The sequence below is a fragment of the Somniosus microcephalus genome, chromosome 14 (assembly GCF_052327205.1).
Source record: "Somniosus microcephalus isolate GS21.2 chromosome 14, FLI_Smic_1.0, whole genome shotgun sequence".
Classification (NCBI taxonomy): domain Eukaryota; kingdom Metazoa; phylum Chordata; class Chondrichthyes; order Squaliformes; family Somniosidae; genus Somniosus; species Somniosus microcephalus.
Window position 1 is genome coordinate 14012059 of NC_141000.1, and position 27894 is coordinate 14039952.

The 27894-nt window shown below is 44.1% G+C and overlaps 1 protein-coding gene across 5 annotated transcripts in view; it reads left to right on the plus strand.

Annotated features, from left to right (window-relative positions):
• Positions 1–27894, plus strand: part of LOC147107338 (FERM and PDZ domain-containing protein 4-like) — a 506420-nt gene that overhangs the window by 461540 nt on the left and 16986 nt on the right. For 4 of the 5 annotated variants that reach the window (XM_086006256.1, XM_086006260.1, XM_086006258.1 and 1 more), the window contains 5 exons: positions 6145–6276; positions 14828–14947; positions 17403–17539; positions 21282–21408; positions 26303–26392. In XM_086006256.1, the coding sequence (XP_085862382.1) occupies positions 6145–6276; positions 14828–14947; positions 17403–17539; positions 21282–21408; positions 26303–26392 (606 nt within the window). The remainder of the gene's footprint in view (positions 1–6144; positions 6277–14827; positions 14948–17402; positions 17540–21281; positions 21409–26302; positions 26393–27894) is intronic. The other variant, XM_086006257.1, reaches the window with a different exon arrangement.

Below are 27894 nucleotides of genomic sequence, written 5' to 3' on the forward strand. Positions count from 1 at the left end.
ACGTGAGTCTAGATTCAGATCAGCCATGATCCCATTGAATGGTGGAGCAGGCCCGAGGGGCCGTATGACCTACTCCTGCTCCTACTTCTTATGTTCTTATGTAATTAGGTAAACTTACCTTCTCGGCCAACTACAGGATACAGGATTCCAGTGTCTTAGACTCATTGTGGGTCATTTTGACTTCAATGGAAAAGAAAGAAAAGAAAAGAACTTGCATTCATATAGCACCTTTCACAATGTCAGGATGCTCCAAAGCACGTTACAGCCAATGAAGCACTTTCTGAAGTGTAGTCACTGCTGTAATGTAGGAAAATATGTAATGAAAGTAATGTTGTAATGTAATAAAATGGGGAGAGGTGTGTAATGGGCGGCTGATCCAATATTGCCCATTTTAACAAGGTCTTAATTACCACCATTGAGCCCAAAGCTGGGTATATTTTTAATTTCAGTGAAGTTTAAATGCTCAACTCTCAGTGACTACCTATGACAGATGTCCTCTCATCGATCAAATAGCATTTCAGGAAAATATAAACCTGGTGCCTATAGTTTCTGTTTGTTTTTCAAGCTATAAATCAAAACAAGAAAACAAGGAGCCAAATTATGTTCATCCTAGCTGTGAGTTTTTAGTGCACAGTAAGGCAGGAAGCCCAGCAGGCTGAAGCGTTTGAGCTGTAACTGATGCCATATCATTTCCAAATTCGAACTCCTTATTATTATAAAACAGAAAACCCTCCAACCCGCCGTGAGCAACACCACAGGAGAGCTGTTAGTGTGTGTATAAGTACAGTTGTAAGAGGACTGTACTGTTAAATAAAGTAACGTTTTTTCACTGAGCTTGACAGACCTAAACAGCCACCAGCATTGCCACCAGTCACAATGGGGCGAATGGTCTCCTCCTTCTAAGGTGACAATTCTATGACACTGTGATGAGACGCTATCACACACAGATATGATGCAGTGACCTACTTTTAACATACTTATTTCTTTGATCAGTAGCCTTAGAGAATTTTAATGCTGTTAGGAAATGAGAAATTGTATCTGCAATGAATCACTGGTATTAAAGGAAACCATTATGATTCTATCTATCCAATTCAAGCTAAACATTAAGGTACAATTTAACCAAGAGGATGCTAATAAATCCGTTTTCCCCAACCGTCTACTCCGCCAGCCCCAGCCCCCTCTTGAAATACTGTTTCATCTTTATATCACAAGACTCTCTCTGCCAGCTGAATAATACATGGCGTTCTGTATTAGATTTTATTGAATTTCAACAAACGGTACAGGCTGGAAGAAAGAGCCACAGTGAAATTGCTCCCTGGTTGCCCTAAATAATCTTTGTTCATTTTAGCCCTGGTTACAAAAATAGACAGAACCACGAACTGCCCAGATAGCAGCCTCCAGCAAATGCACCACCCCATTTACTTACTGTGGCGTCTCCCTCTTAGCCAACAAAGCATTCCATCAAACAATGTCTCCAGTCACATCTGGGGAAATTACATCAATTTAATTAAACTGCAGTATCTGTTAGAACCTCCATTTGTGAATGGTGCGGTGAAATACATTTAGTGGCAGTGAGATTAATTATGTGATACTCTGAGATGCTCGAGCTTGTTGGATGCAGTTTGATTTCCATTAGGATTTTCCATCAAAAAACCTTGTCAATAGAAATTTGTGATGAAAACCAAAAATGCTGGAAATACTCAGCAGGTCAGGCTGCACCTGTGGAGAGAGAAACAATGTAAACGTTTCAGGTTGATGACCTTGCATCAGAACTGGGAAAGGCTAGAGATGCTTCATTGGTACAATGTAGGAGGCCGAGGACAACGAGGTCAGAGTGGGAGTGGTTTGGAGAATTAAAATGACCGGAAGTTTGGGGTCACGCTTGCGGACTGAACGGAGCAGTCGCCCAATCTGCGTTTGGTCACCCCAATGTAAAGGAGACCGTATGGTGAGCAATGAATACAGTATACAAGTAAGTCGCTGTTTCTAACCTACATCTCTAACATAGAAACATAGAAGATAGGAGCAGGAGTAGGCCATTCGGCCCCTCGAGCCTGCTCCGCCATTCAACGAGATCATGGCTGATCATCCAAACCCTAGCACCCGGTCCCTACACCGACAGCCATCCCACCCAAGCCGTAACCCCACGTATTTAATCCCCCCTAACACTTAAGGGTCAATTTTTTATCATGGCCAATCAACCTAACCCGCACATCTTTGGACTGTGGGAGGAAACCGGAGCACCCGGAGGAAACCCACGCAAACACGGGGAGAATGTGCAAACTCCACAAAGACAGTCACCCGAGGCCGGATTGGAACCCGGGTCCCTGGCGCTGTGAGGCAACAGTGCTAACCACTATGCCACCGTGCTGCCCTTTTCCAGTTCTGACGAAAGGTCATCGACCTAAAATGTTAACCCTGTTTCTATCTTCGCAGATGCTGCCTGACCTGACCGGAACGGTAGCATAGTGGTTATGGACAAGGGGCAGCAAGCACTTGGGAACACCACCACCTGCAAGAACCCCGCCAAGTTACATAATGATGTAAAAAGACTACTGAGCACTTGGTTTGAGTATAAAACAAGGCTTTAATCAACTGTTTCAAAACCATGAGATTCTAGTTACATCACTAGTTCCTGGTTACAGAAACATCCTGAGCAAGCTGGGCCCACGCCCGAGTATTTGTACTCCTTGGACGGCGCCACCAGCTGGCCGCCCAGTGTTACTTCATGAGTCATGACACACACCATCCTGACTTCTAAATTTATCTCCGTTCCTTAAAATTTGCCGGGTCAAAATCCTGGAACTGCCTCCCTAACAGCACTGTGGCAGTACCTTCACCACACGGACTGCAGCGGTTCAAGAAGGCGGCTCACCACCACCTTCTCAAGGGCAACTAGGGATGGGCAATAAATGCTGGCCTTGCCAGCGACGCCCATATCCTGTGAATTAATTTTTAAAAATCATTTGCAAAAACAAATTAACATGAACCCAAACTGAAGTTACTGCACTTTCTAAATTAGCACTGCTGAATCCTAATGAATGCATAACTAGATTGTCAGGAGCTTGTATGCATGGATCATAGCTACTGCAGGAAATCTGTGATATTTGCACCTCAGTCTATTTAATTACTGGTACACCAACATAATTTAAATGTAATTATACAAACCATGACCTTTTGCAAGATATTATAATATTTGAAAGGTGCCTGATATGTCTTACACTGATTATATTCAGTGTACAATGCAAGGAAAAACAAAATCCATTCACAACTCCAGGTCTGGTGAGGCTCTTCTGGCGCCACCTGGGCACAAGAGAAGGGTGTGGTCAGATATGTGACCTCTCTCATCTCCAGCCTGCAATCTCTCTCTCTGTCCAGTGCAACCTTTCTAGTATTTTATTAATGCTACTATGACCGTAGCTCCTCCAAACTTACCTCCCTGTTCTCCCTAAGCTGCGAATGTGGATGTTTCAGGTGGTGGATGGGCTGCCAATCAAGCAGACTGCTTTGTCCTGGATGGTGGTGTTGGAGCTGCATTCATCCAGGCACTTGGAAATTATTCCATCGCACTCCTGACTTGTACCTTCTAAATGAAGGCTTTGGGGAAGCAGGAGATGAGTCACTCGCTGCAGAATACCCAGCCTCTGACCTGCTCCTGTAGCCACAGTATTTATGTGGCTGGTCCAGTTAAGTTTCTAGTCGATGGTGACCCCCAGGATGTTGAGGGATTCGACAATGGTAATGCCATTGAATGTCATGGGGAGGTAGTTAGACTCTCTCCTGTTGGAGGAGTACTGATTCATCAGCTGAGGGAGGGTGGTAGGTGATAATCAGCAGGATGGTTTCCTTGCCCTTGTTTGACTTGATGCCATGAGACTTCATGGGGTCCGGAGTCAATGTTGAGGACTCCCAGCTGTATATCACTGTGCTGCCATTTCTAGTGGGTCTGTCTTGCCGCTGGAACAGGACAAACCCAGGGATGGTGATGGAGGAATCTGGGACTTTGGCTGATAGCTATGATTCTGAAATTATGACTATGCTAGGCTGTTGCTTGACTAGCCTGTGTGATAACTCTCCTAATTTTGGCACAAGATGTTAGTGAGGTCGACTGGGCTGGGTGTTCCTTTGTTGTGTCTGAATCTGATGCCTAGGGTTGATGCCGGGTGCTCCGTCCGGTTTTATTCGTATTGTAATTTTTTGTAGCGGTTTGATACAACTGTGTGGCTTCCAAGGCCATTTCAGAGGGCAGTCCAGAGTCAACCACATTGCTGTGGGTCTGGAGTCACATATAGCGGGTAAGGATGGCAGGTTTCCTTCCCTAAAGGACATCAGTGAACCAGGTGGGTTTTTACGACATGGTCACCATTACAGACACTAGCTTTTTATTTACAGATTTATTGAATTAACTGAATTCAAATTCACATGGTGGGATTTGAACTCGCATCTCCAGAATATTAGTCCCAGCTTCTGAATTACTAGTCCTGTAACATAACCACTGTGCTACTGTTTCCCCGCAATTGTTTTAAAATTCGCTTATGGGATCTGGGCGTTACTGGCAAGGCCAGCATTTATTGCCCATCCCTAGTTGCCCTTGAGAAGGTGTTGGTGAGCTGCCTTCTTGAACCGCTGCAGTCCGTGTGGTGAAGGTACTCCCACAGCGCTGTTAGGTAGGGAGTTCCAGGATTTTGACCCAGCGACGATGAAGGATCGGCGATATACTTCTAAGTCTGGATGGTGTGTGACTTGGAGGGGAACTTGCAGGTGGTGGTGTTCCCATGCACCTGCTGCCCTTGTCCTTCTTGGTGGAAGAGGTCGTGGGTTTGGGAGGTGCTGCCGAAGAAGCCTTGGCGAGTTGCTGCAGTGCATCTTGTAGATGGTACACACTGCAGCCACGGTACGCCAGTGGTGGAGGGAGTGAATGTTTAAGGTGGTGGATGGGGTACCAATCAAACGAGCTGCTTTGTCCTGGATGGTGTCGAGCTTCTTGACTGTTGTTGGAGCTGCACTCATCCAAGCAAGTGGAGAGTATTCCATCACACTCCTTACTTGTGCCTTGTAGATGGTGGAAAGGCTTTGGGGAGTCAGGAGGTGAGACACTCGCTGCAGAATACCGAGTCTCTGACCTGCTGTTGTTGCCACAGTATTTATGTGGCTGGTCCAGTTAAGTTTCTGGTCAATGGTGACCCCCAGGATGTTGATGGTGGGGGATTCGGCGATGGTAATGCCGTTGAATGTCAAGGAGACGGTGGTTAAACTCTCACTTGTTGGAGTAGTCATTGCCCAGCACTTCTGTGGCGCGAATGTTACCTGCCACTTATCAACCCAAGCTGTCCAGGCCTTGTTGCATTACAACTTAATGTTACAAGTTGCCTTTTGGGGAGGAGTTAACTTCAGGGATTCTAATGTCAGAGAAAAGAACCAGAGAAGTTAATAAAACTACAACATGAAGAAACAAGTGATTGTTTGTAAAGGGAAAGAAAAATTCTAAAATCAAAAAAACTCCGATTTTGTTGTGCTGCAGTTTCAGTTTAAGAAGTTTTTTAAAATTTATTTGATGTCCTGACTAACTTTCTCTGGAAAATGGAACACTTGGTTTCCCTTTGGGGGGGGCCAGTGCCACCAGCAAGCACGGATGAGGTCAGTTATAGCACAGCTTAAATGCAGTTCCCTTTACTCAGCCCCAAACAAGGTGCTTTTACCCCAGTGCACAAGGGCAACCCACTCCGCACCAAACCCCCAGCACCAGCCACCCTTACATCCTCCCCGAGTCAGATTCGTTCCAGCTAACATTGCAAGTTTTGTCATCTGGGCACTTGCTGATTCGGAATCGAAACTCCCCAAGTCGATTTCACCTAGGACCCAAGCAGCTGCTCGAGAATAGATCTTCATCATCCTCTCACTCTGGATCGGGTTAGATTCCCAAAGGTGAAAAAGGGAGTATTATCTGCATCACTCAGTCCTTCATAGGACTTTTTTTTTAATAAAAGACGATTGTAGGCCACAGATAGTCTAAATGGTCTGTGGCAGGCATAAAAATGGATGGTCCACTGTGACTAGCATTTTGGTATAATTGATTCAGCTCTAATTAAACCTATGTTAATGAAAACTAAGATTCATTTTTGAACTATTTTCCTGTGTTAACAGGATGTGATCCAGACCCTTCAAGAGAAACTGTCCATTAAATGCATCGAACATTTTTCTCTGATGCTTGAACAGCGCACTGAAGCAGGAGCCACCAAACTTCTCTTGCTTCATGACCAGGAGACGCTTACTCAGGTAATTGCCCTCAAAGGGGGAATGTGGAACTGTCATCTTGTAAGGTAATAACTAACGTTAGAAAAACCTACTCAAGACAACAGCTTGGCATGCTAGAGGCATCACAAACCTTCACATCACACTGACTAGATGGCACAGTCTCCTTAAATGGGAAGGAAAGTCTTGGAGCCATTTCTGTTCAAAGTACTCCCCCAATTTCTATATGGAAAAAAAAGCCTAGATACTAGCGTACAAATACTTCATGGGTTCATATCACACCCCTCTGTCTGCTGTTTTAACAGAGGAATTAACTCATTTAAAATAGGAACATAGGAACAGGAGTCGGCCATTTATTCGTGACTATCTTATATTTATGGCCCCTCGTTCTGGTCTCGCCCGCAGTTGACCATGCAGAAGTGCCTTAGGATAAGATAAAAGTTTTTCTTTTAAAACTAAGCGTGCTGTTGGCGTTATCAGTGGGTGGACACTTAACACATTTGTATGTTTCCTTGTCCACTGCATTAGTGGAGGTGTTAATCCGCTTAGAATAGAGAGGTTGACACACACACCTTCATTAAAATAGCAGGCAGAGGAATATTATTGAGTGTTCGACCAGTGATGGCACCAACAGTGAATTTAGTCATATTACAAATAGCTGGCAATTGGCCAAAGGCAATTGTCCTGTCTTGGAGTTCTATTGACCTCATAAACCAGAGGTTTACAGGCCTAGAAATTCAGTGGGCTGCACCACCAGCTAGCGCCCAAAGAGGGCACTTAGTGGTTTTAGCGCCACTGGCCACGCCTCCCGCGAAATTTAGCGGGGCGTTAATGGCGGCGTTAGCCTGTAGCACTGCGCCGCCACCGATGACATCATCAGTGTGCGCAGCGCCCCGCTACCGCCCTGATCGTGATATTGGGTCGCACCCCCCGCTGTTGCAACCGGTTCAGGGGGGCCTACCTGCGACGGTAGTGGCGCTAATTAAAGGGAAGGTGCGGGGCGGCCATTTTTTTTGCTGGTCGCCTGCCAGCACCTCCTCGCGCCGCCATCCCCGGCCTCCTGAGGCCCCCCCCCCCGGGCAGTGCCGGCTGTGTCCCAAGAGCCCGGCACTTCTCCTCGGTGCTGGGCTCTTTTGCCGGCACTCGCGATCTCCGATCGCGCTGGTGCAGGCCCCTCCCCTTTAAGAAGGGGAGGAAGGCCTGCAGTACCGCAGCGTGCCGTGCCGCAGCGTATGGCGCTGCAGCACGTTGCACTCTGATATTCAGTTGCAACGCCCCAAGAGGGATGCGGGGTGCCTTGAGCAGCGCCCCGCTTCCGTTTGGGGCGCTGAAACTGAATATCGGGCTGGCACAATCGGCTCCTTCCGGGGCGGAACTTCCGGCACCCAGGTGAGACTGGCGCCCCAAACGGCGCGCCAGTGAATTTCTAGGCCACAGTGTCATCAAAATCAAAGTACTACCCTGCAACCCACTCTGAACAATATATTGTTACAATGCAGGCTTTTAAAATACTGTCTTCACTTTTAAAGTCGTACAGTCCTTCCCGTGACTGTGCCTTGTTCCCAATAAACATGAAAGAGTTTATCTTGCAGGTTCTGCCCCTGCAGAGGCCATACCACCCAAGTCCAACAATAAGCCCATCAAACTGGACACTGAATTCAATGCAGGCCTGCCCTATGGGCTGGATTTTGTCAATGGGGACGTGATGGAGGCGGGACTCCCACTTTTTGGGTTGTAGTCCCGCCTCCATCGACTTGTGGCCAACCCACGTGATTTTCCCTTGATTGACCTTGTTAAGCCTGCCCAGCGGGCTCAGCAGGCCAATTAAGGGACACCTGGTTACTGGTGACATCAGTGATTGACATTTCATCTGTCAAGAGCTTTTGACAGATGAAAAATCAGCTGTGAAGCTGTCAAACACTGACAATCTGTCTTCTAACTTGAGTCCTTCCACTCAGACTCAGTTAGAGATCTCTCCAGACCAGAAAGCAGAATGCTGCAACTTTTGACAGTTCAGCGGCCTGTTTTGATTTCTTTTTGGGTTCAATAAAGACTCATTTCTGAAAGAGAATGTTGTTTAATCTAAAGTCTTGTTCAAGACTTTCTACAGCTTTTTACAGAACACACTATGCTGTGATGCATCTAGAATGAAACTGAAAGTAGAACCTCTCTGGACTGCTTGTCTCTCACATGACCTCTGCTGGTCAGCCACAAGTAATCAAAAACACAGACAAATATGCTGTAAGGCATAAGTAATCAAACACAGACAAATATCATCACTATTTGCTGATATCATTACATCTCCCTTTCTTAAAACAAAAGTATTTTACTTTTAACTAACAACATTTAATGAACTTACATTATCATTATCATGATCAAGGTTTTTTACCCTTGCTTTGTGTGTTCACATGAAATATGTCAATACACTAGAACTTGAAGAAAGAATAAGATAACATTACTTCCTTCTTTAACAATAGTCCTTAAATTTGCTCAATGAGTCTCTCAGGAGGCTTCACGTGTCTTGAGGATTTTCTGATTGATTGTCCTTGAATCTGAGTTGTTGCCTCAGATGATTGGTTCTCAGCTGTGTGATCAGGTTGTTCACCAGTATCAGTCTCTTGACCTGCTGTGGCTGGTCCCATGAGAAGATCTCGACGATTTCTTCTCAGAACAGCACCCTCATCTGTCTGAATGGTGTATGATCTTGGTTGAACTTCACTCAGGACAGTTCCCTTCTGAGTCCATGTGTTTGTTTTGTCTTTCAACCTTACTTGGTCACCAGTGTGGAGTTCAGGTAGGTTTTGTGTTCCTCTGTCATAGTAGTACTTTTGCTTTTCTTTCTGTTGCTCTTTGAACTTCCTCACTTTCTCCCCCTCTTTTGTTTTCAGGAGGTTCTCCGGGATGGGTAGGTTTGACCTTAGCCGACGTCCCATCAGGAGTTGGGCTGGTGACATACCACACTCGAGCGGCGTTGTGCGGTATACAAGCATGCTTTGGTAGAAGTCAGTTCCACTGTCTTTTGCCTTGTACATCAGTCTTTTCACTGTCTGGACCAATTTTTCCACTAGTCCATTGGACTGTGGATAGTGAGGACTTGACGTTGTGTGGACAAAGTCCCACTCTTTGGCAAAGTGTCGGAAATTTGCATTGTTAAACTGGGGTCCGTTGTCTGTAAAGACCTCGCTTGCCACGCCATGTCTGGAGAATATGGCTTTCATACTTCTTATCACAGCTTCTGCAGTGGTGGTGTACAGTTTACAAACCTCTGGATACAGGGAGTAATAGTCTGTGACGACAAGATAGTCCTTCCCTTGACATACGAATAGGTCAGCGCCTACCTTCTGGTAAGGTCTGTCTGGTGCTGGGTGTGGCTTTTGTGGTTCTACCGGATTGCTTGCTCGATATTTCAGGCATATTGTGCAGTTTGACACCTCATTTGTCACATCTTGGTTGATTCGTGGCCAGTACATCACCTCTCGTGCTCTTTTCTTACACTTTTCGATTCCCAGATGTCCTCCATGGATCTTTTTTAGCATCTCTCTTCTCAGACTCTTTGGGATAACTATTTTACTTCCTTTGTAGATGATGTCTTCGACCACTGATAGTTCCGCCCTGCAGTTCCAGTACTCTGCTATATCAGGTGAGCAGTCTTGCTTCATGTTGGGCCATCCATCCAAGATGCTTTTTCTCAGTCATCTCATTGTTTCATCTTTGTTTGTCTCAGTCTTTATGAGCTCCATTTTTGCACCTGCTATGGGCAGTGCACTTGTGATCATGTCCACGTAGGCGTTCACTTTTTCATCCATTGTGGTGTTTGCGGGCTCACTTGGGTCAACAGCTCTGGACAACGTGTCTGCTGTATACATCAGCTTACCCGGTGTGTACGCAACATTCAGTTCATCATAGACTGTCTCTCTTTCACTTTCCACAACGAGGACTCTCTTTACCAGGTTCAGTCTCTCACAGGCTTTTAAACCTAGTATGGCTTGCACATCCTTTGGCACCATGATTAATGCTAGCGTGTGCTCTCTGTCCTTGTGTGTTACTTTGACAATGCATTTCCCTTTCACTGGTATATCAGTACCTGAGTATCCGGTCACTTTCACTTGTATTCCATGTAACTTTGGTCTGGGTCTAATTCTCTTAAAATCGGTCTCTGATATCACATTAACTTGTGCTCCAGTATCCAATTTAAATGGAATGTGTATGTCGTTCACTTTTAGTGTCAACATCCAGTCTCTTTCTTCTCTTTTGTTTTCAGACACAACATCTACATAGAATTCCTCTATGTCGCTTGCATCTACTGCATGGACCTTGCTTTGTTGCACTTGGTTCTTGCAGCAACGGGCATAATGGTTGTTCTTGTTGCAACTATAGCAAGTTTTACCATATGCTGGACACTTTCTTGGTGGATGCTGTGTACCGCATCGACTACATGACTTCCGATTGTCCCTTTCATTTTCGTTTGCTGGCCACGTCTCGTTTTTCACATTGGCGCTCTTTTTGTTAAACGGTTTATGTCCGTTCATTCTCACTGCATCCACGTTGCAGCTACTGTCACTGAACAGCTCCTTTGCCTGCAACTTCACAGTCTCTGTAACCCTACACAGTGCTATGGCTTTTCCCAGGTCTAGATCTTGCTCTCTTAGCAGCCTTTCCCTTAGATCATTATCTGGAATACCACACACCAGTCTGTCTTTTATCAGCGAGTCTGTGAGTCCCCCAAATTCACATGATTTGCTCCGGTTTCTCAGTTCAGTCACATACTGATCAATAGTCTCGCCGATTTTCTGTGCACATGTGAAAAATTTGTGCCTCTCAAAGGTCATGTTGTGTTTAGGTATGCAGTAGGCCTCAAACTGTTCCATTATTTTATCTAGCTTCATTTTGTCTCCATCAACGGCAAATATGAAATTATTATATACCTCCAGCGCTGCATCACCCACTACATGTAAAAACACGGACGATTTCTGTTTATTACTTTTATCGTCAGCTCCGATTGCTGATAAATACAACCCTACACGTTGTTTGAATCTCCTCCAATTTTCAGCCACATTACCGGTCAATTGAAGCGTCGCCGGTGGGTGTAAACCTTCCATTTTTTCACTTCGTTAGCTATTCTCTAATGGTAAGCAACGATGTTCTCTTCTGGCTTGCTAATATGTGGAGAGCTGATTTCGCTTACTTGCCACAACTGCATTCACTGTCCCATCAAGTTGCTAACTTCAGATTTTTTCTCTTTCAGCCACTTCTGACACCATGTTTTGATTTCTTTTTGGGTTCAATAAAGACTCATTTCTGAAAGAGAATGTTGTTTAATCTAAAGTCTTGTTCAAGACTTTCTACAGCTTTTTACAGAACACACTATGCTGTGATGCATCTAGAATGAAACTGAAAGTAGAACCTCTCTGGACTGCTTGTCTCTCACATGACCTCTGCTGGTCAGCCACAAGTAATCAAAAACACAGACAAATATGCTGTAAGGCATAAGTAATCAAACACAGACAAATATCATCACTATTTGCTGATATCATTACACGGCCATTCTGCTTTCTGTGCCGGTGAACTGAGGGACTCCCGCGAACTGAAGGAAGGAAGCCTGCAGGAGAAAGTAAAGGTAAGTAAAACTTATTAAAACACTTTACACTTACCTCACACACTTACCTCTGCACACATGCACCCATCACTCACCTGCACAACGGACATCTCGACCCCTCCAACCCCTTCAGACCGACGGTCCACCTCGCTAACTTGGCGTGGTTCGGAGCCGTCGGGGAGCCCACACTTCAGGGCTAAAAATAGGGATTAGGCAAAAAACTGCCTGTTAACTACCTGTTAACAGGCAGTTAATTGGCACTAATCCCCTTCCTGCCTCTGGGAGGAGGCTCCCAGCACAGGTCGGATACCCGCCTCCTGGGACATTGGCACGGAGGCGGGTTGGGGGCGGGATAGGTTCCTGCCCCCCGATTCTGCAATTTTCCCACCACTCCCGCCTCCAAACCCACCTCCATGGGGCTTGGAAATTCGAGCCCATGTCTCCATAAATTGCTGTAGACAAAAGATCACGGGCTGAAATTGTACAATATTTACTTACAAGTTAAAGAACACACCAGAAGCATTAATATAAAGACTAGTCAAATGCTATAGAATTTAAATTGGGCAAACCCAAAAGTAATGCTGCGTTACATACATCTTAGAAAGTCCATTCAAATGTCATGTTGCTTAATACAACTACTCTCAGTAGAGCAATCTTTTGTGGTTTTAAAACCCATTTTTCCAAACTCCTCCTGCACTAACTTTATGGTTTCTTGAAAGCAGTCCTGTGCCAGGACTCACTGGCTCTCCAAGCTACCTCTGCTCTGGAGTGAAACCTCAGCTTTTAAGCACAAATTCATTTTGATGTGGGATCTCAAACGAATGTTAAAATAACTGTCCACGAATAGCACAAAGGTTATAGCCAAGACTCCATTGATCAAATATTAATCCAATCAAAGCTCACAAGACAATAGAAAAATACTGCGGATGCTAGAAATCTGAAATAACAACAGAAAACGCTGGAAACACTCAGCAGGCCAGGCAGCATCTGTGGAGAGAGAAACAGAGTTAACGTTTCAGGTCGAAGACCCTTCTGATGAAGGGTCCCAGACCTGAAACGTTGGGCTGGATTTTCATTGGGCCGTGGAGTCGGGATTGGAGGCATGTGGGGGGTTTAAAATCCCGAAATCGGGGGTTCCGACCCCATCCCGCCCCCAACCTGCCTCCATGCCAGTTTCAAAGGAGGCGGGTACCCGCCCCGCACTGGGACAGGTAGTTAACAGGCAGTTTTTAGCCTAATCCCTATTTTCATTGTTGAAATGTGGGATTCCCGATGGCTCCAAACCACACCACGTTAGCGAGGCGGCCCGTCGGGATGAAGGGCTTGGAGGGGCCGAGATGTCCGGTGTTCAGGTGAATGATGGGTGCATGAGTGCAGAGGTAAGTGTGTTTGGTCTGTGTAAAGTGTTTAAAGAAGTTTTACATACCTTTACTTACCTTTACAGCCTTCCTTCCTTCAGGTCTCGGGAGTCCCTCATCTCACCGGCACAGAAAGCAAAATGGCTGCCAGCTGTCAAAATCTGCAGCCTCTGCTTTCTGTTCCGGGGAGATCGCTAAATCATCCTGAGAGGAAGGAATTAACTTGGAGTACAGATTGTCAGTGTCAAACAGCTGTCAAACGCTGATATTTCATCTGTCAAAAGCTCTTGACAGATGAAATTTCAATCTGTGACATCACCTGTTGCCGGGTGGCCCTTAATTGGCCTGCTGAGCCCGCTGGGCGGGCTCAACAAGGTCAATCAAGTCAAAATCACATGAGTTGGCTAGAACTCGATGGAGGCGGGACTACAACCCCAAAAGTTGTAGTCCCGCCTCCTACCCGACGCCTCAATGAAAATCCAGCCCAACGTTTCAGGTCTGGGACCCTTCATCAGAATGAAGGATGAAGGGTCCCAGACCTGAAACATTAACTCTGTTTCTCTCTCCACGGATGTTGCCTGGCCTGCTGAGTATTTCCAGCGTTTTCTGTTGTTATTTCAAAGCTCACAAGATGTTTGCAAAGAATTACTCAAAGTGCAAAGATATAAACCTACGGTGTGATATAAACTATTTTTAAAATTCAATAATACAAAAAAGACTATAGAATGCAGATGGGAAACTCCAGCAGAAACTTCCATTTGTTTGCTCAGAAGTGACAGCTAACAATCTAATCTTATTTCCGATTTCCAGCATCAGCAGTATTTTGCTTTTGTAATCTACTGTGCTCAGTACCTCTCTCTCTTGCTCTATGCGTCAATTCACACTTCAGTCTCACCAATCTAACTCTGTTACCAGGTCAAAGGATGAGTCAGTTTCTTCACAGATCTTGTCCAATGCAGTGCGTGCATGCTGTGATACTAATCTACCTGGCAGCTATGTTTCTGATACATTACATGGTTTTGTTTTCATGCACTGGCTATCTGTGATATTACACAAAGCATGACAAGACCATTTTTAACTTTAGTTACATAAAATTTTATGTCATAAGAGGATATTTTCCACTTTTCTTCACATCTACGAACGTCAGAACCAACACACCAAGAACAATTGAGAGAGATAAAGCAAAAACACGAAGAGATGCTGCTGAGCGAGAGTGCACTGGAGGTCATACAGTGGGATTGAGATAGCTATTGTTGGAACTGATTATTTGAAGGGGGCATGATTAGGTCGAGATGATGATTCAGGCTTTCAACTTTGTCTCTGGTTGAACAAAACTGCCAATTGACCAAACTTGAGAATTCAATGAATTGAAATAAAAGAATGTAGATTCGGTTTTGAATTACCTGGGTTTAATTGATGCTGAATACTAAAGATGCTGCTGAGGTTGAAATTAAATTCCTACTCTCATCCCAGTTACTGGGCCATCAACTCAATGTTTGATATAAATAATTAAGTAATGGGGCTTTGTGCTCCACCTTCCCTTTAAGGAACTTCTGTTGTCATAGTGTAGCTCTTGGGGACTCTGTCCAATTTCCCTTCATCTGATATTACTTTGCTTTAGGTGACACAGAGACCGGGCTCCCACAAGATGAAGTGTCTTTTTCGAATCAGCTTTGTCCCAAAGGATCCTATTGATTTGCTACGGAGAGATGCAGTCGCTTTTGAGTATTTATATGTTCAGGTAAGTGTGTCCATTGCAGTGTGTGCATGCTGTGACGCGAATCTACCTGGCAGCTATGTTTCTGATACATTACATGGTTTTGTTTTCATGCACTATGTTTATGAATGTCCACGATCAGAATGGAATTTAAACATTTACTGTTGTCAACTGACAAGTTAAGGTTTTAGAATGTTTTTAAAAACACAGTTAACCTACTGCTGGTGACATTAATAGACAGACCTGTACCCGTATGATAGCAGCGATTCCACAATTTACAACAGAGAAATGTGCTTGCAGGGGTCGCACCTCGAGAAATCACACAGACGCGCAACCAGATCGTGGAATCACCCATCACATTCCTTTGTCTTCTTTTGTAGCAGAAGTGTTAACTCAATTAAGAAGAAGAGATTAACAGCTGCATTAAAGTAAAGGACCGAGGCCGAGCCGATTTTCGGGTTTTTCCGGACTTTGGAAGGTGTTTCTGATGTCCGAAGTCCGGAAACACCCGAGCCCAGGTTGCGATATTTCCAGACTTCGGACATTAGAAACATGTGCCGAGTCCGGAAATGCCTGGGCCCAGGTTGCGCTTTTGATAAGCCTCCCTCAGGGTGTCCGGATTCCGGAACACTTTACGGATTCCGGACCCCTGCCACCAATCGTCCCGGATTCTGTAACATTCCGGATTCCGGAACTCTGGATTTGGGATGCTCAACCTGTACTTTATATAATAAAGTGGTATAGGAATGCCACACTAACTTCACTATAATAATTTATAAGAGTGGTATTTATTATAATGGGTTACATTTTTAAACCAAAATTGTCACTTCTGATGAGTAACAATTTGCAGGTCTGTGAAAGGGTCTAACTTAGTCACAATTTGGGGGTGGGAAGGTGTGCGAGAGTCCCAATTTTAAAGGCATCTTCTCTCCATTCCTGTTCTTGGGTCTGTTTTTAGCCAAAAGGATTTGTGGGTACAGCCTGCTTTCAGGCCTCACTAATGCCACTCATAGACAGGCATGGGAGACTCTGAAAGAAGAGCCTGGATGAATCTCACTCTAACTTCCACTTCCCGTGACTGGACTCTATTCTGTCCCTCCCCAAAGTGGAAATGTTGAGATCAGTCACTCAGTGTGTAACTAATTGCAGGACCAAATTTTGCCCTACGACTCATGAGCCAGTTTATTGAGATCTACAAGGCTCTGCATTGTGATATCGCAGCCACCCCCCACCAGATATAGAGGTAGGACTTGTCAGAAACCTTTCCTTCCTGGTGGCATGTGTTACGAAGATATTCACTCTTTTATTGAAAAGATTAATTTTCTGAATGCACGATTCGGACACATCACTGACCTCTGCTCTTTGCTTTTTCCTGTTGCTGAGATGTATACTCCAGACCCAATCCATCATTTTCATCTCCCCTTAACTTCTCACCAAGCCAGTATCTCTCTGCATTCCGTTGATCCTAGGATCTTTCAATTTTCATTTTTGAATGAGTCTGTATCTGCTTTAATATATAATTGTCTACCCTTAAATTATTGACCTGGAGTTTCACCGAGTACTGATTTAGGGGCATTACTCTGGTAGGCTGAGGTGGTAAATGGGTTGGGGATCCAGCGTAGGCCACTGTGTCTAGTGGTTCACATCAGTTGCTAGGTATAAAGAAAATCCACTCTTACTGAGTTTGTTTCATTCTGTCACTATAGTTCTATTGTGTTATAATGCTTTAATACTGCAGAATCAGTGGTGGTGGATTATAGTGTAACAAGAGAAGGTCAGCCTGTGGTGAACATCATCACTCCCAAACCACAAAACTGACCTCCACAGATAAAGCCTGAACATGTTCATTGTAGGTAGCACTGAAGTGCGGGTCTTTCCTTAATGGGTAGATATCTGAGCAAAGTAGAAGTGGGTTCACTGTTCCTCACAGGCTGACTTCTTTTAACATCCCTGGAGGGCACCACAAGATGGAAGGAGGGGAAAGTGGAAGCCAATTTCCCTTCCTAGAAATGCAATCAGTTGGTGCTCTTCACGTAAAGAGTTAGCGGAACTATACAGTGTCCATTGAACGTGCAGAATCAGGAATAGGTGAGAGTAATCAATACCATTGATTTTCACATAGCGTCTCCCCCTCCTGCTGCAGACTGTACAGCAAGGTGACACACACAACCCAAAATGAAATTGATATATGTGATCGTCTTACCAAATTACAATTTGTAATCTCGTCTATACCATTTATTACCTGTATACTATTACAGATCTTTAAAGAAATAGGGAACCAGAAAAATATGAAATAAATGCTGTAAAAATCCAATATCAAGAAGCTACAGCTGTTCTACAAATCTAATCACTTTGGGTTCCTAGTATATAATTGGGCCTGTTGATGGGAATCACAGATATTATCTCAGGCAGGTGTGGTTGAAGGTATTTATTTGTGTGATGGTTGGTGATATTTCTCCCCCTACTGTTTCTCTGTCAGAGTTGCAATGATGTGGTGCAGGAGAGGTTTGGGCCTGAGCTGAAGTATGACGTGGCTCTCCGACTTGCTGCATTACAGATGTACATTTCAACTGTCAGCACCAAACAATCCCAGAAAGTCTCTCTTAAATACATTGAGTAAGTAATGAAAACACCGTTGATAATGATTCAGACATTGATTTGAAACACTCCGATAACAATGTGCTGGCAAAGCAATGAATCAATCAATGGCGATGACTAACTGGTGACTGGAACTAACTGCCCATAGTTAAATTAGAATGTCACTTGATGTCTTTAGATTGTCTGTGTCATAATCCACGTCAAGCAACAAGTTTAACTCTGTGGTCTTATTCTTTCTATTGCCCATTTGTAACTCCTGTTCAGACTGCCTTATCTATTCTTCCAGAACAGTTAAGTGTTGGAAACTAATTTTAATGGAGGTTTCTAAAAGTTGATAAGGTGATTTAATAGTCCATATTATGTCACAGGAGCTATCTCTCATCTTTCTTCAAACTGGCTACCTGATTGAAAGTATCCGAAAACAGGATTAAATAATAAATTCACAGTCTGTTCATCTTCACTTGGAGTACTACTTGTTTCACATGCTTCATAAACGGTTAACTCGATAACTTGATAGAGAGACCAAAAATATCAATATCTTTTCAAGTTTGCCATGGCAACTTAAGAAGACTGTTCATCTGTTTAGCCTTCCCCTGTTGCTCAGATTTATACTCCGGACCCATTCAATCATTTTCATCTCCCCTTAACTCCTCACCGAGCCGGTATCTCTCTGCTTTCAGTTGATCCTAGGATCTTTCAATTTTCATTTTTGAATGAGCCTGCATCTGCTATAATATATAATTGTCTACCCTTAAATTATTGACCTAGAGTTTCACCGAGTACTGATTTGGCGGCATTACTCTGGTAGGCTGAGGTGGTAAATGGGTTGGGGATCCAGCGTAGGCCATTGTGTCTAGTGGTTCACATCAGTTGCTAGGTATAAAGAAAATCCACTCTTACTAAATTTGTTTCATTCTGTCACTATAGTTCTATTGTGTTATAATGCTTTAATACTGCAGAATCAGTGGTGGTGGATTATAGTGTTACTAGCAACATGGTAAGTTTAGTATCATTGAACAACATTCAGTGTGGCCTAGGACAGATAATATTTCTTACCATATGTGAGCTCTCAAGCCAGGCTAGGTAAAAATATAATGAGGTAATTGTCCTAGCTGTCACAATTAATTGGATATAAGAATTCCACTGGTGCAAGACCTTTGATAGCTAGCCGACAAAGACTTAATTAAAACATCACCGTTTTATGCTACAAATGTCAACAGGATATTGCTTCTCATTTAAGTTAAAAAACAGCAGCACATATGCTCATTTTTAGAGAACCAGGGAGGACTGTTAGTAGCAACATGTATTTTCTCCTTTTAAATGAATAAAACCACTAGTGATATTGTACCTCAAGAAATATAATAATCTTTTCTCTCCCCAATAGTAATTACCAAAATCGGTATCGAGTATTCTTTTGTGTACAATTATTCACATTTCAAGAACAACTCAGTTGCCATGACTGCAGGATGTGTTGTGTTTAACAGTTCCTAGATGGAAATATTACTGCATGTGCAGTGGTATTTCTGTTCATGTATATGAATTTGGGTACTACATACTTCAGCTACAATGTTGTAATGAAAACAAACAGAGCTGAAAAAGAGAATAGACTCTCAGTTTACTGCTTTGTCGATTAACTCCTTCAAGAGAGAGCTTGATAACTGGATAAGAATGAGATTGAGGATTATCGGGATATGTAAGGACAGAAACGATCAAACATTGCATGGATCATGACCATTCTTATGCTGATGTGACCATAGAAATGTCACCTCTGCGAAGCAACTGTCTAAGTTGGGAGAATGGAATTAATTCCCAAACTTTCTCTCAGGTAATTAAATAAATGGGAACCAGGATACATAGTCTATGGAGGGAGGGAGTTTGATGGACCAAGCTGATTTTCCTTGTTCCATGCTTTCTTGTATTTAATTTAATGCGCGCACATTGGGTTCCCAATTAGTGAGCCTAAAAGATCTGAACTGTGCACGATGGGCATCTTTCTCCAGGACTCCTGTAGGCCACAACCTGGGGAGCTGTGCGGTCACTGAGCATCCCATCTCACGGGGAGGAGAAACCAGGCACATTCTGCAGAGGTGCTTCTGGGCAATCACAGGGTGACGATGCTGGTTACCAGAGAGATTTCTCTGGTCCCGGATAGTCATAACCAGCTGTATCAAGGAGGAAGCATGGGAGAACTAGCAATTAAACAAACTCAACCTCATCAAAGCCACATTAAAATGTAAAATTTGTAAGAGAGGAACTGTCTGTAGATTTGAGACAATGGAAAAATCTTTTGCAAGAAACTGTAAGCGGCCTGCAAGTCAGACATATGTTTTCTCTAGATTCTGACATTTAGTTCATCTAGGAACACTGATGGTCCTTCCACTCTAAATTTGGTGGTGGGTGTGGGGGTGTAGGTGTGGGGGGGGGAGGGGGCATTGTCTCATTGGATTGTGTTAATTGTTTTGTTGGTGACTAAGTCCAATTGTAGTATTAAATTTGTTAATGTGGAATTTTAAACCATCCTGGTTAAAAGTGTGTTCAGTAACCTACTATGAATGCCTTGTTGAAAGGGTCTCGCCAAGTATGAATTAACCCAGTGCCAATTATCTAGCCATGGAAACTAAATGCTAAAACTATGGGCCAGATGTTGCCCTCGGCGGCGAACGAACTGGTGCCAGCTGTTCATTCCATTTGCACTTGCCCACAGACTTTCTATGGGATATTGCACTGGAACCTACTGTAAATTAGAGAGCCAAAAAGGCACGGCGCCCTCTACAGGGGACCTGGGACCTGTGTGAACAGGGTAAGCAACTGTGTATCTCCTCAACCAATCAGATTGAAGAATTGTTAATGAGCAGCGCAGACTTTGAACCAGGAAATGTCAGTTTGAACATTTAATTCAATGCCAAATCAGGTGCAGAAAGCAAAATAAAGAAAGGGGAAGAAAGATGGGATTAAGAGAGAGAGAAAAAAAAGAGACCGAAAGAAAAAGGAAAAACAAATACTTTATTTGAAGTTTTTTAAATCTCCAACAATAATTAAAATCTGAAGGAATGAGACTCCACACTTGTCAAAAGTTAATTTTCAGTGCCAAAGAGGATGTTCGGTAGTAATTAAGTCTTATCACACCGTTAAAAATGTACTTACACTGGAATGGACAAGACCTAACTTTTTCTGGCGTGTTTAGTGTATGTTTATCACGTAACAACAGCAACTTCACGGCGCTCCACGTGTTTGAGTGTCGAGTCTCTCGGCGAGATACTGTTATCGGCAGCTCCTGGAAGAGCAGGGCAACTTGGACAGCAACTTCTTGACTTCCGCGTTTAACTGCAAGTGTGCAGTTACCGGAAGTTGCTGTCCAATTTATTGTTTAATGCCGGTGAACACTATTAGCCTCACCGTTAGTTCTACAGCAAAATTCGTCCCAATGTTTCTATAAGGTATTGGGTAAGTTAAACAACCTCTGTCTGATTTGATCCAAGCTGAGTCCGTGTCAATGAATCAGGTATATATCAGTGAGACTCATTGTTTAGCACACCAGTGACAGATCAGCTGCCAGATTCTTGTGGGTTCGGATTTGGATTACTTCTGCAACAAGTAATTCCACCATTTTGCATCATATATGGATGCAAAAGCTGGCTTAGATTCCTATTCATTACTATATTTTCACTTAATTAACACTTTCCTAAAAAAATATAAAATTTAGAAGCAATCTTAGAAACGATAACCTTTGCCCACTATCTGACATACAATTCTCTCCCAGGAAAGAATGGGGCCTTGAAACCTTCCTTCCTCCAATGGTGTTACAAAGCATGAAGGAAAAGAATGTGAAGAAAGCGCTTTCCCACATCTTGAAAGCAAACCAAAATCTCGTTCCTCCAGGCAAAAAGGTAAAGTTGAACCGTGAATTAATTAATTTTTTTATTCATTTGTGGGATATGGGCGTCGCTGGCAAGGCCCGCATTTATTGCCCATCCCTAATTGCCCTTGAGGAGGTGGTGGTGAGCCGCATTCTTGAACCGCTGCAGTCCGTGTGGTGAAGGTACTCCCACAGTGCTGTTAGGGAGGGAGTTCCAGGATTTTGACCCAGCGACAATGAAGGATCGGAGATACACTTCTAAGTCAGGATAGTGTGTGACTTGGAGGGGAACTTGGAGGTGGTGGTGTTCCCATGCGCCTGCTGCCCTTGTCCTTCTAGGTGGAAGAGGTCACTGGTTTGGGAGGTGCTGCCGAAGAAACCTTGGGAAGTTGCTGCAGTGCATCTTGTAGATGGTACACACTGCAGCCACGGTACGTCGGTGGTGGAGGGAGTGAATATTTAAGGTGGTGGATGGGGTGTCGATCAAGCGGGCTGCTTTGTCCTGGGTGGTGTCGAGCTTCTTGAGTGTTGGAGCTGCACTCATCCAGGCAAGTGGAGGGTATTCCATCACACTCCTTACTTGTGCCTTGTAGATGGTGGAAAGGCTTTGGGGAGTCAGGAGGTGAGACACTCGTCGCAGAATACCTAGCCTCTGACCTGCTGTTGTTGCCACAGTATTTATGTGGCTGGTCCAGTTAAGTTTCTGGTCAATGGTGACCCCCAGGATGTTGATGGTGGGGGATTCGGCGATGGTAATGCTGTTGAATGTCAAGGGGAGGTGGTTAGACTCTTGCTTGTTGGAGATAGTCATTGTCTGACACTTCTGTGGCGCGAATGTTATCTGCCACTTATCAGCCCAAGCCTGAACGTCGCCCAGGTCATTTACAAAAGATAAAATATTGCCCGACTGTGTAAAAGCTGACACTAGTATGTGACTTCTGCATATATCATGCAGGAACTATAATGTGTTCCTTGTGCAGGATACATGTACCATTGTTATCACCATTATCTCTGACAAGGTAAAAAAATGAGTGGTAGATGCTTCATCAGCAGTATACCGTGCCCTGTGTTAAATATTGCATCCTCTGTTTTGGTAGATGTATGACATAGGGTCGATTACATAAGGTCATTTTTTCTTAAATAAGAGAAATACTTAAGTGACTGGAAAATATCAATTTCTCAGTTAAAAGGAGTAAGGAAATAGAAATGTAATAGGGCAGTGATGTAGTGCAGAAGTGCCTTGAAAAATAAAAAGTCTGCTGCGTTAAGCTGGCAGTCACTTGCCTCGCTTTTTCAGAATTATATTCTGGGCCAGATTCCACCTTTCGGAAGCAGCTCTTGCGGATTGAAAACTCTGCCAGGCCATATTGTCAGTATCCAAAATGGTGGCAGTCGGTGAAGCAACTGACATTTTTTGATTAAGTTGCTTAAAAATGTCAAAAAATGCTTTAGAATTCTTTCTTATCACAGAATCATAGAATGGTTACAGCACAGAAGGAGGCCATTCAGCCCGTCGAGCCTGTGCCGGCTCTCTGCAAGAGCACTTCAGCTAGTCCCACACCCCCACCCTTTCCCCGTAGCCCTGCAATTTTTTTTCCTTCAGGTACTTATCCAACTCCCTTTTGAAAGCCACAATTGAATCTGCCTCCACCACCCTTTCAGGCAGTGCATTCCAGATCCTAACCACTCGCTGAGTAAAAAAGTTTTTCCTCATGTGCCTTTGGTTCTTCTGTGTCCTCTGGTTCTCGACCCTTCCGCCAATGGGAACAGTTTCTCTCTATCTACTCTGTCCAGACCTCTCATGATTTTGAACACTTCTATCAAATCTCCTCTCAACCTTCTCTGCTCTAAGGAGAACAACCCCAGCTTTTCCAGTCTATCCACGTAACTGAACCACTATCCCTGGAACTATTCTTCTGAATCTTTTCTGCACCCTCTCTAAGGCCTTCACATCCTTCCTAAAGTGCGGTGCCCAGAATTGGACACAATACTCCAGTTGAGGCTGAACCAGTGGTTTATAAAGGTTCATCATAACTTCCTTGCTTTTGTACTCTATGGGCTCAAATTTCCAAGCCCCATGGAGGCGGGTTTGGAGATGGGAGTGGTGGGAAAATTGCAGAATCGGGGACAGGAACCCATCCCGCCCCCAACCCGCCTCCGTGCCAATGTCCCAGGAGGCGGGTACCCGACCTGTGCTGGGAGCCGCCTCCCCGAGGCGGGAAGGGGATTAGTGCCAATTAACTGCCTGTTAACAGGTAGTTAACAGGCAGTTTTTTGCCTAATCCCTATTTTTAGCCCTGAAGTGTGGGCTTCCCGACGGCTCCAAACCACGCCAAGTTAGCGAGGTGGACTGTCCGTCTACAGGGGTTGGAGGGGTCGAGATGTATGTTGTGCAGGTGAGTAATGGGTGCATGTGTGCAGAGGTAAGTGTGTGAGGTAAGTGTAAAGTGTTTTAATAAGTTTTACTTACCTTTACATTCTCCTGCAGGCTTTCTTCCTTCAGGTCTCGGGAGTCCCTCAGTTCACCGGCACAGAAAGCAGAATGGCCGCTGAAATGTCAAAAGCTGCAGCCTCTGCTCTCTGGTCTGGAGAGATCTCTAACTGAGTCTGAGTAGAAGGACTCAAGTTAGAAGACAGATTGTCCGTGTTTGACAGCTTCACAGAGCTGTCAAACGCTGATTTTTCATCTGTCAAAAGCTCTTGACAGATGAAATGTCAATCGCTGACGTCACCAGTAGCCAGGTGTCCCTTAATTGGCCTGCTGAGCCCGCTGGGAGGGCTTAACAAGGTCAATCAAGGGAAAATAGCGTGGGTGGCCACGAGTCGATGGAGGCGGGACTATAACCCCAAAAAGTGGGAGTCCCGCCTCCAAAAGCTCCCATTGACAAAATCCTCTATTTATGAAGCCCAGAATCCCGTCTGCTTTTTTAACCGCTTTCTCAACCTGCCCTGCCACCTTCAACGATTTGTGCACATATACCCTCAGGTCTCTCTGTTCCTGCAGCCCCTTTAGAATTGCACCCTTTATCTTATATTGTCTCTCCTCATTCTTCCTACCAAAATGTATCACTTCGCACTTTTCTGCGTTAAATTTCATCTGCCACGTGTCCGCCCATTCCACCAGCCTGTCTATGTCCTCTTGAAGTCTATCACTATCCTCCTCACTGTTCACTATACTTCCAAGTTTTGTGTCATCTGCAAATTTTGAAATTGTGCCCTGTACACCCACATCTAAGTCATTAATATGTATCAAGAAAAGCAGTGGTCCTAGTACCGACCCCTGGGGAACACCACTGTATACCTTCCTCCAGTCCGAAAAACAACCGTTCACCACTACTCTCTGTTTCCTGTCACTTAGCCAATTTCCTATCCATGCTGCCACTGTCCCTTTTATTCCATGGGCTTCAACTTTGCTGGCAAGCCTATTATGTGGCACTTTGTCAAATGCCTTTTTGAAGCCCAAATACACCACATCAACTGCATTGCCCTCATCAACCCTCTCTGTTACCTCATCAAAAAACTCAATCAAGTTAGTTAAACACGATTTGCCTTTAACAAATCCGTGCTGGCTTTCCTTAATTAATCCACACTTGTCTAAGTGACTGTTAATTTTGGCCCGGATTATTGTTTCTAAAAGCTTCCCCACTACCGAGGTTAAACTGACTGGCCTGTAGTTGCTGGGTTTATTGTTACACCCTTTTTTGAACAAGGGTGTAACATTTGCAATTCCCCAGACCTCTGGCACCACCCCTGTATCTAAGGAGGATTGGAAGATTATGGCCAGGACCTCCGCAATTTCCACCTTTACTTCCCTCAGCATCCTAGGATGCACCCCATCGGTCCTGGTGACTTATCTACTTTTAAGTACAGCCAGCCTTTCTAGTACGTCCTCTTTATCAATTTTTATCCCATCCAGTATCTCAAACTACCTCCTCTTTCATTATGACTTTGGCAGCATTTTCTTCCTTAATGAACCCTAACTCAATCTAGCTATAGTTTGATTGACTTTATTCGTGATGATGAAGCAGAAGGTCACTAGGTATGAGTTAAACTTGTTTCCATTATGATTTTTTTTTCAGTACAAACTTCTACATTGATAAGAATATTGGGATTCCTGATTTAAGAAGAAAAATACTAATGGTTTTTAAGCACGAAGGGGGAAAAATTCAGTATCGCCCCGTTTGGGGGCACCATTATCGGCCGTGCGCAAAGTTTAGCGCCTGGCGCTAATTATCGCCTCCGACGGCAAACTTGGCTTTTATCGCCCCTGGAGGTGATTGGAGCGCTAAATCAGGCGCTTCACACCTGTCTTAAGGTGCAATGGCCGAGGAGTGAGGCGCTACCTCAGAGCGCTGGCGAAGCAAGGAAGGGCAAATCAAAATGAACCTGCAAAGTGCTGCTCAGTACTCAAAACTCCTTCACACAGTGTTGAATCTCTCCAGAAGTCTCTCTCTCTCTCTCTCAGAATGCATGGTGCACAAATGTCACCAACAAAAAAAGGCAGGAAGCGGCCGCCTTTAAATAGCGCTCCCCCAGTCCCTTTCTGACTGTAAAACGCTCCCCTCAACCTGTCGTTGCTAGTGGCAGGCGGTAAGGCAGGGGGCGCCACTCAATATCCAGTCCGGGGCACACTCGACTGACATCACGATCTGCCGGCGCAGGAGATCGTGGCGGTAGTGTTTAGCAGCACCGCCGCAAAATGTCTAGTTAATTTCGTGAGCGGCACAAACATCGCCGCGCCCGGGCGCTAGTTGCTTTACACCCCATTTGCGCCCTCTTAAGGCACTAACGGGAGACGCAAACAACTGAATTTTTCTGCCTAAATTTTACCGAGCTGTATACTGGAGACATTCAATGGCAGCAATTCATCATCACTCTTAAATGTAATTCTTTGTCTCAAATTACTTTCTTACTTTCTATTGCAGCTCTCTGCTTTACAAGCCAAGGTGCACTACTTAAGGTTTCTCAGTGACCTGCGTTTATATGGAGGCCGAGTGTTTAAAGCAATACTGGTGGTAATGTATCTTTTCTTAATTTTTCTCCAATATTATTTCTGCTGACACACACTGGCAACAAAAATAATATTAATGCTCACCTAAATTGGATAAAGGTCTGTAATTATAATCCCCTGAGGTGAGACACTTTACACACATACTAAGGTATCAGGGATAATTTATTAGATTGTTAGATTAGAACTGACAACTTTCCTTACAAACAAGGCTCATGAATATAACTCCTCGTGTTGCTCTACTCTACTTCCAAAAAAGCTGCTGAAATGAGTGCTATTTAAAAGTTCCAGTCTGAACCAACTGTCTTCAGATGTCAAATCTCTATTCTGGTTTAATGAGCTTCAGTACAGTACAATCATTTAGAAAAACTGAATGATGGGTAAAATTGATGCTCTTGGATGTTCAGGATCTTTACTGCTTGCTTATTAAGCTAATTTTATTTTGAGTTGTGATTTTGCTCTTCACAGCCTGTTGAAGCATTCCTGCAGCAAAATAAAAAGTATAATGGAGGTGCCATTTTTGAGTTTATCTCGAGTGCACTGATTCAGGAAATGCACATTGTTTTGTTATTATCCACTATTGGGAAACATAGAAACATAGAAGATAGGAGCAGGAGTAGGCCATTCGGCCCTTCGAGCCTGCTCCGCCATTCAATGTGATCATGGCTGATCATCCAAATTCAGTACCCTGTCCCTGCCTTTTCCCCATATCCCTTGATCCCTTTAGCCTCAAGAAATATATCCAACTCTTTCTTGAATATATTTAATGAACTGGCCTCCACCGCCCTCTGTGGCAGAGAATTCCACAGGTTCACCACTCTCTGGGTGAAGAAATTCCTCCTCATTTCAGTCCTAAATGGCTTACCCCTTATCCTTAGTCTATGACCCCTGGTTCTGGACTTACAGAAAGTCACACAATATCCTTTTGTTGTTCGGAACTTGGTTTTGATTCCAACTCAGATTGATAACATGAGAGTCTCTTTTCTGCCGGTGAAACTAGATTTGGCAGGCTCAGTCCCGGGTCCACACTAGAAAACTGTCCATCGTTCAGCACTAACTGGCACTGAATTGACAGTCTTACTCAGAGGAGCTGTTAAGTTAGTGAGTGTGGGAAGTGGAAAACTTCGACCTTTGCTGTTCTGGAGTTTTGGTTATGGTACACTGTTGATGCAGAGTAAAGCCTTAGTGTGCGTGATCCGTGACAGTGCATTCCATTTCCCCAGCACTGACGGGCCTCAATTTGATAAACACTAAAATTCATTTCACTTCAGAGAAAATCAAGAAAAGGAAAAAAAAATACAGCACAACCCGTTTTCAGTTTTATTCACCAGGCATCCTGCATGTGTTTTGACAGCTGGAAATGACATTTAGCACTCAAAGGGTCATACGCTTTTGTTTCAAAGACATTAGTTGACATTTACCTCATAGTTCTCCTTAGCTCTGAGCAATAGACGGAGGATGGAATGTAGTCAAGATTACAGACTTATATATAAGTGAAGATCGGTATTA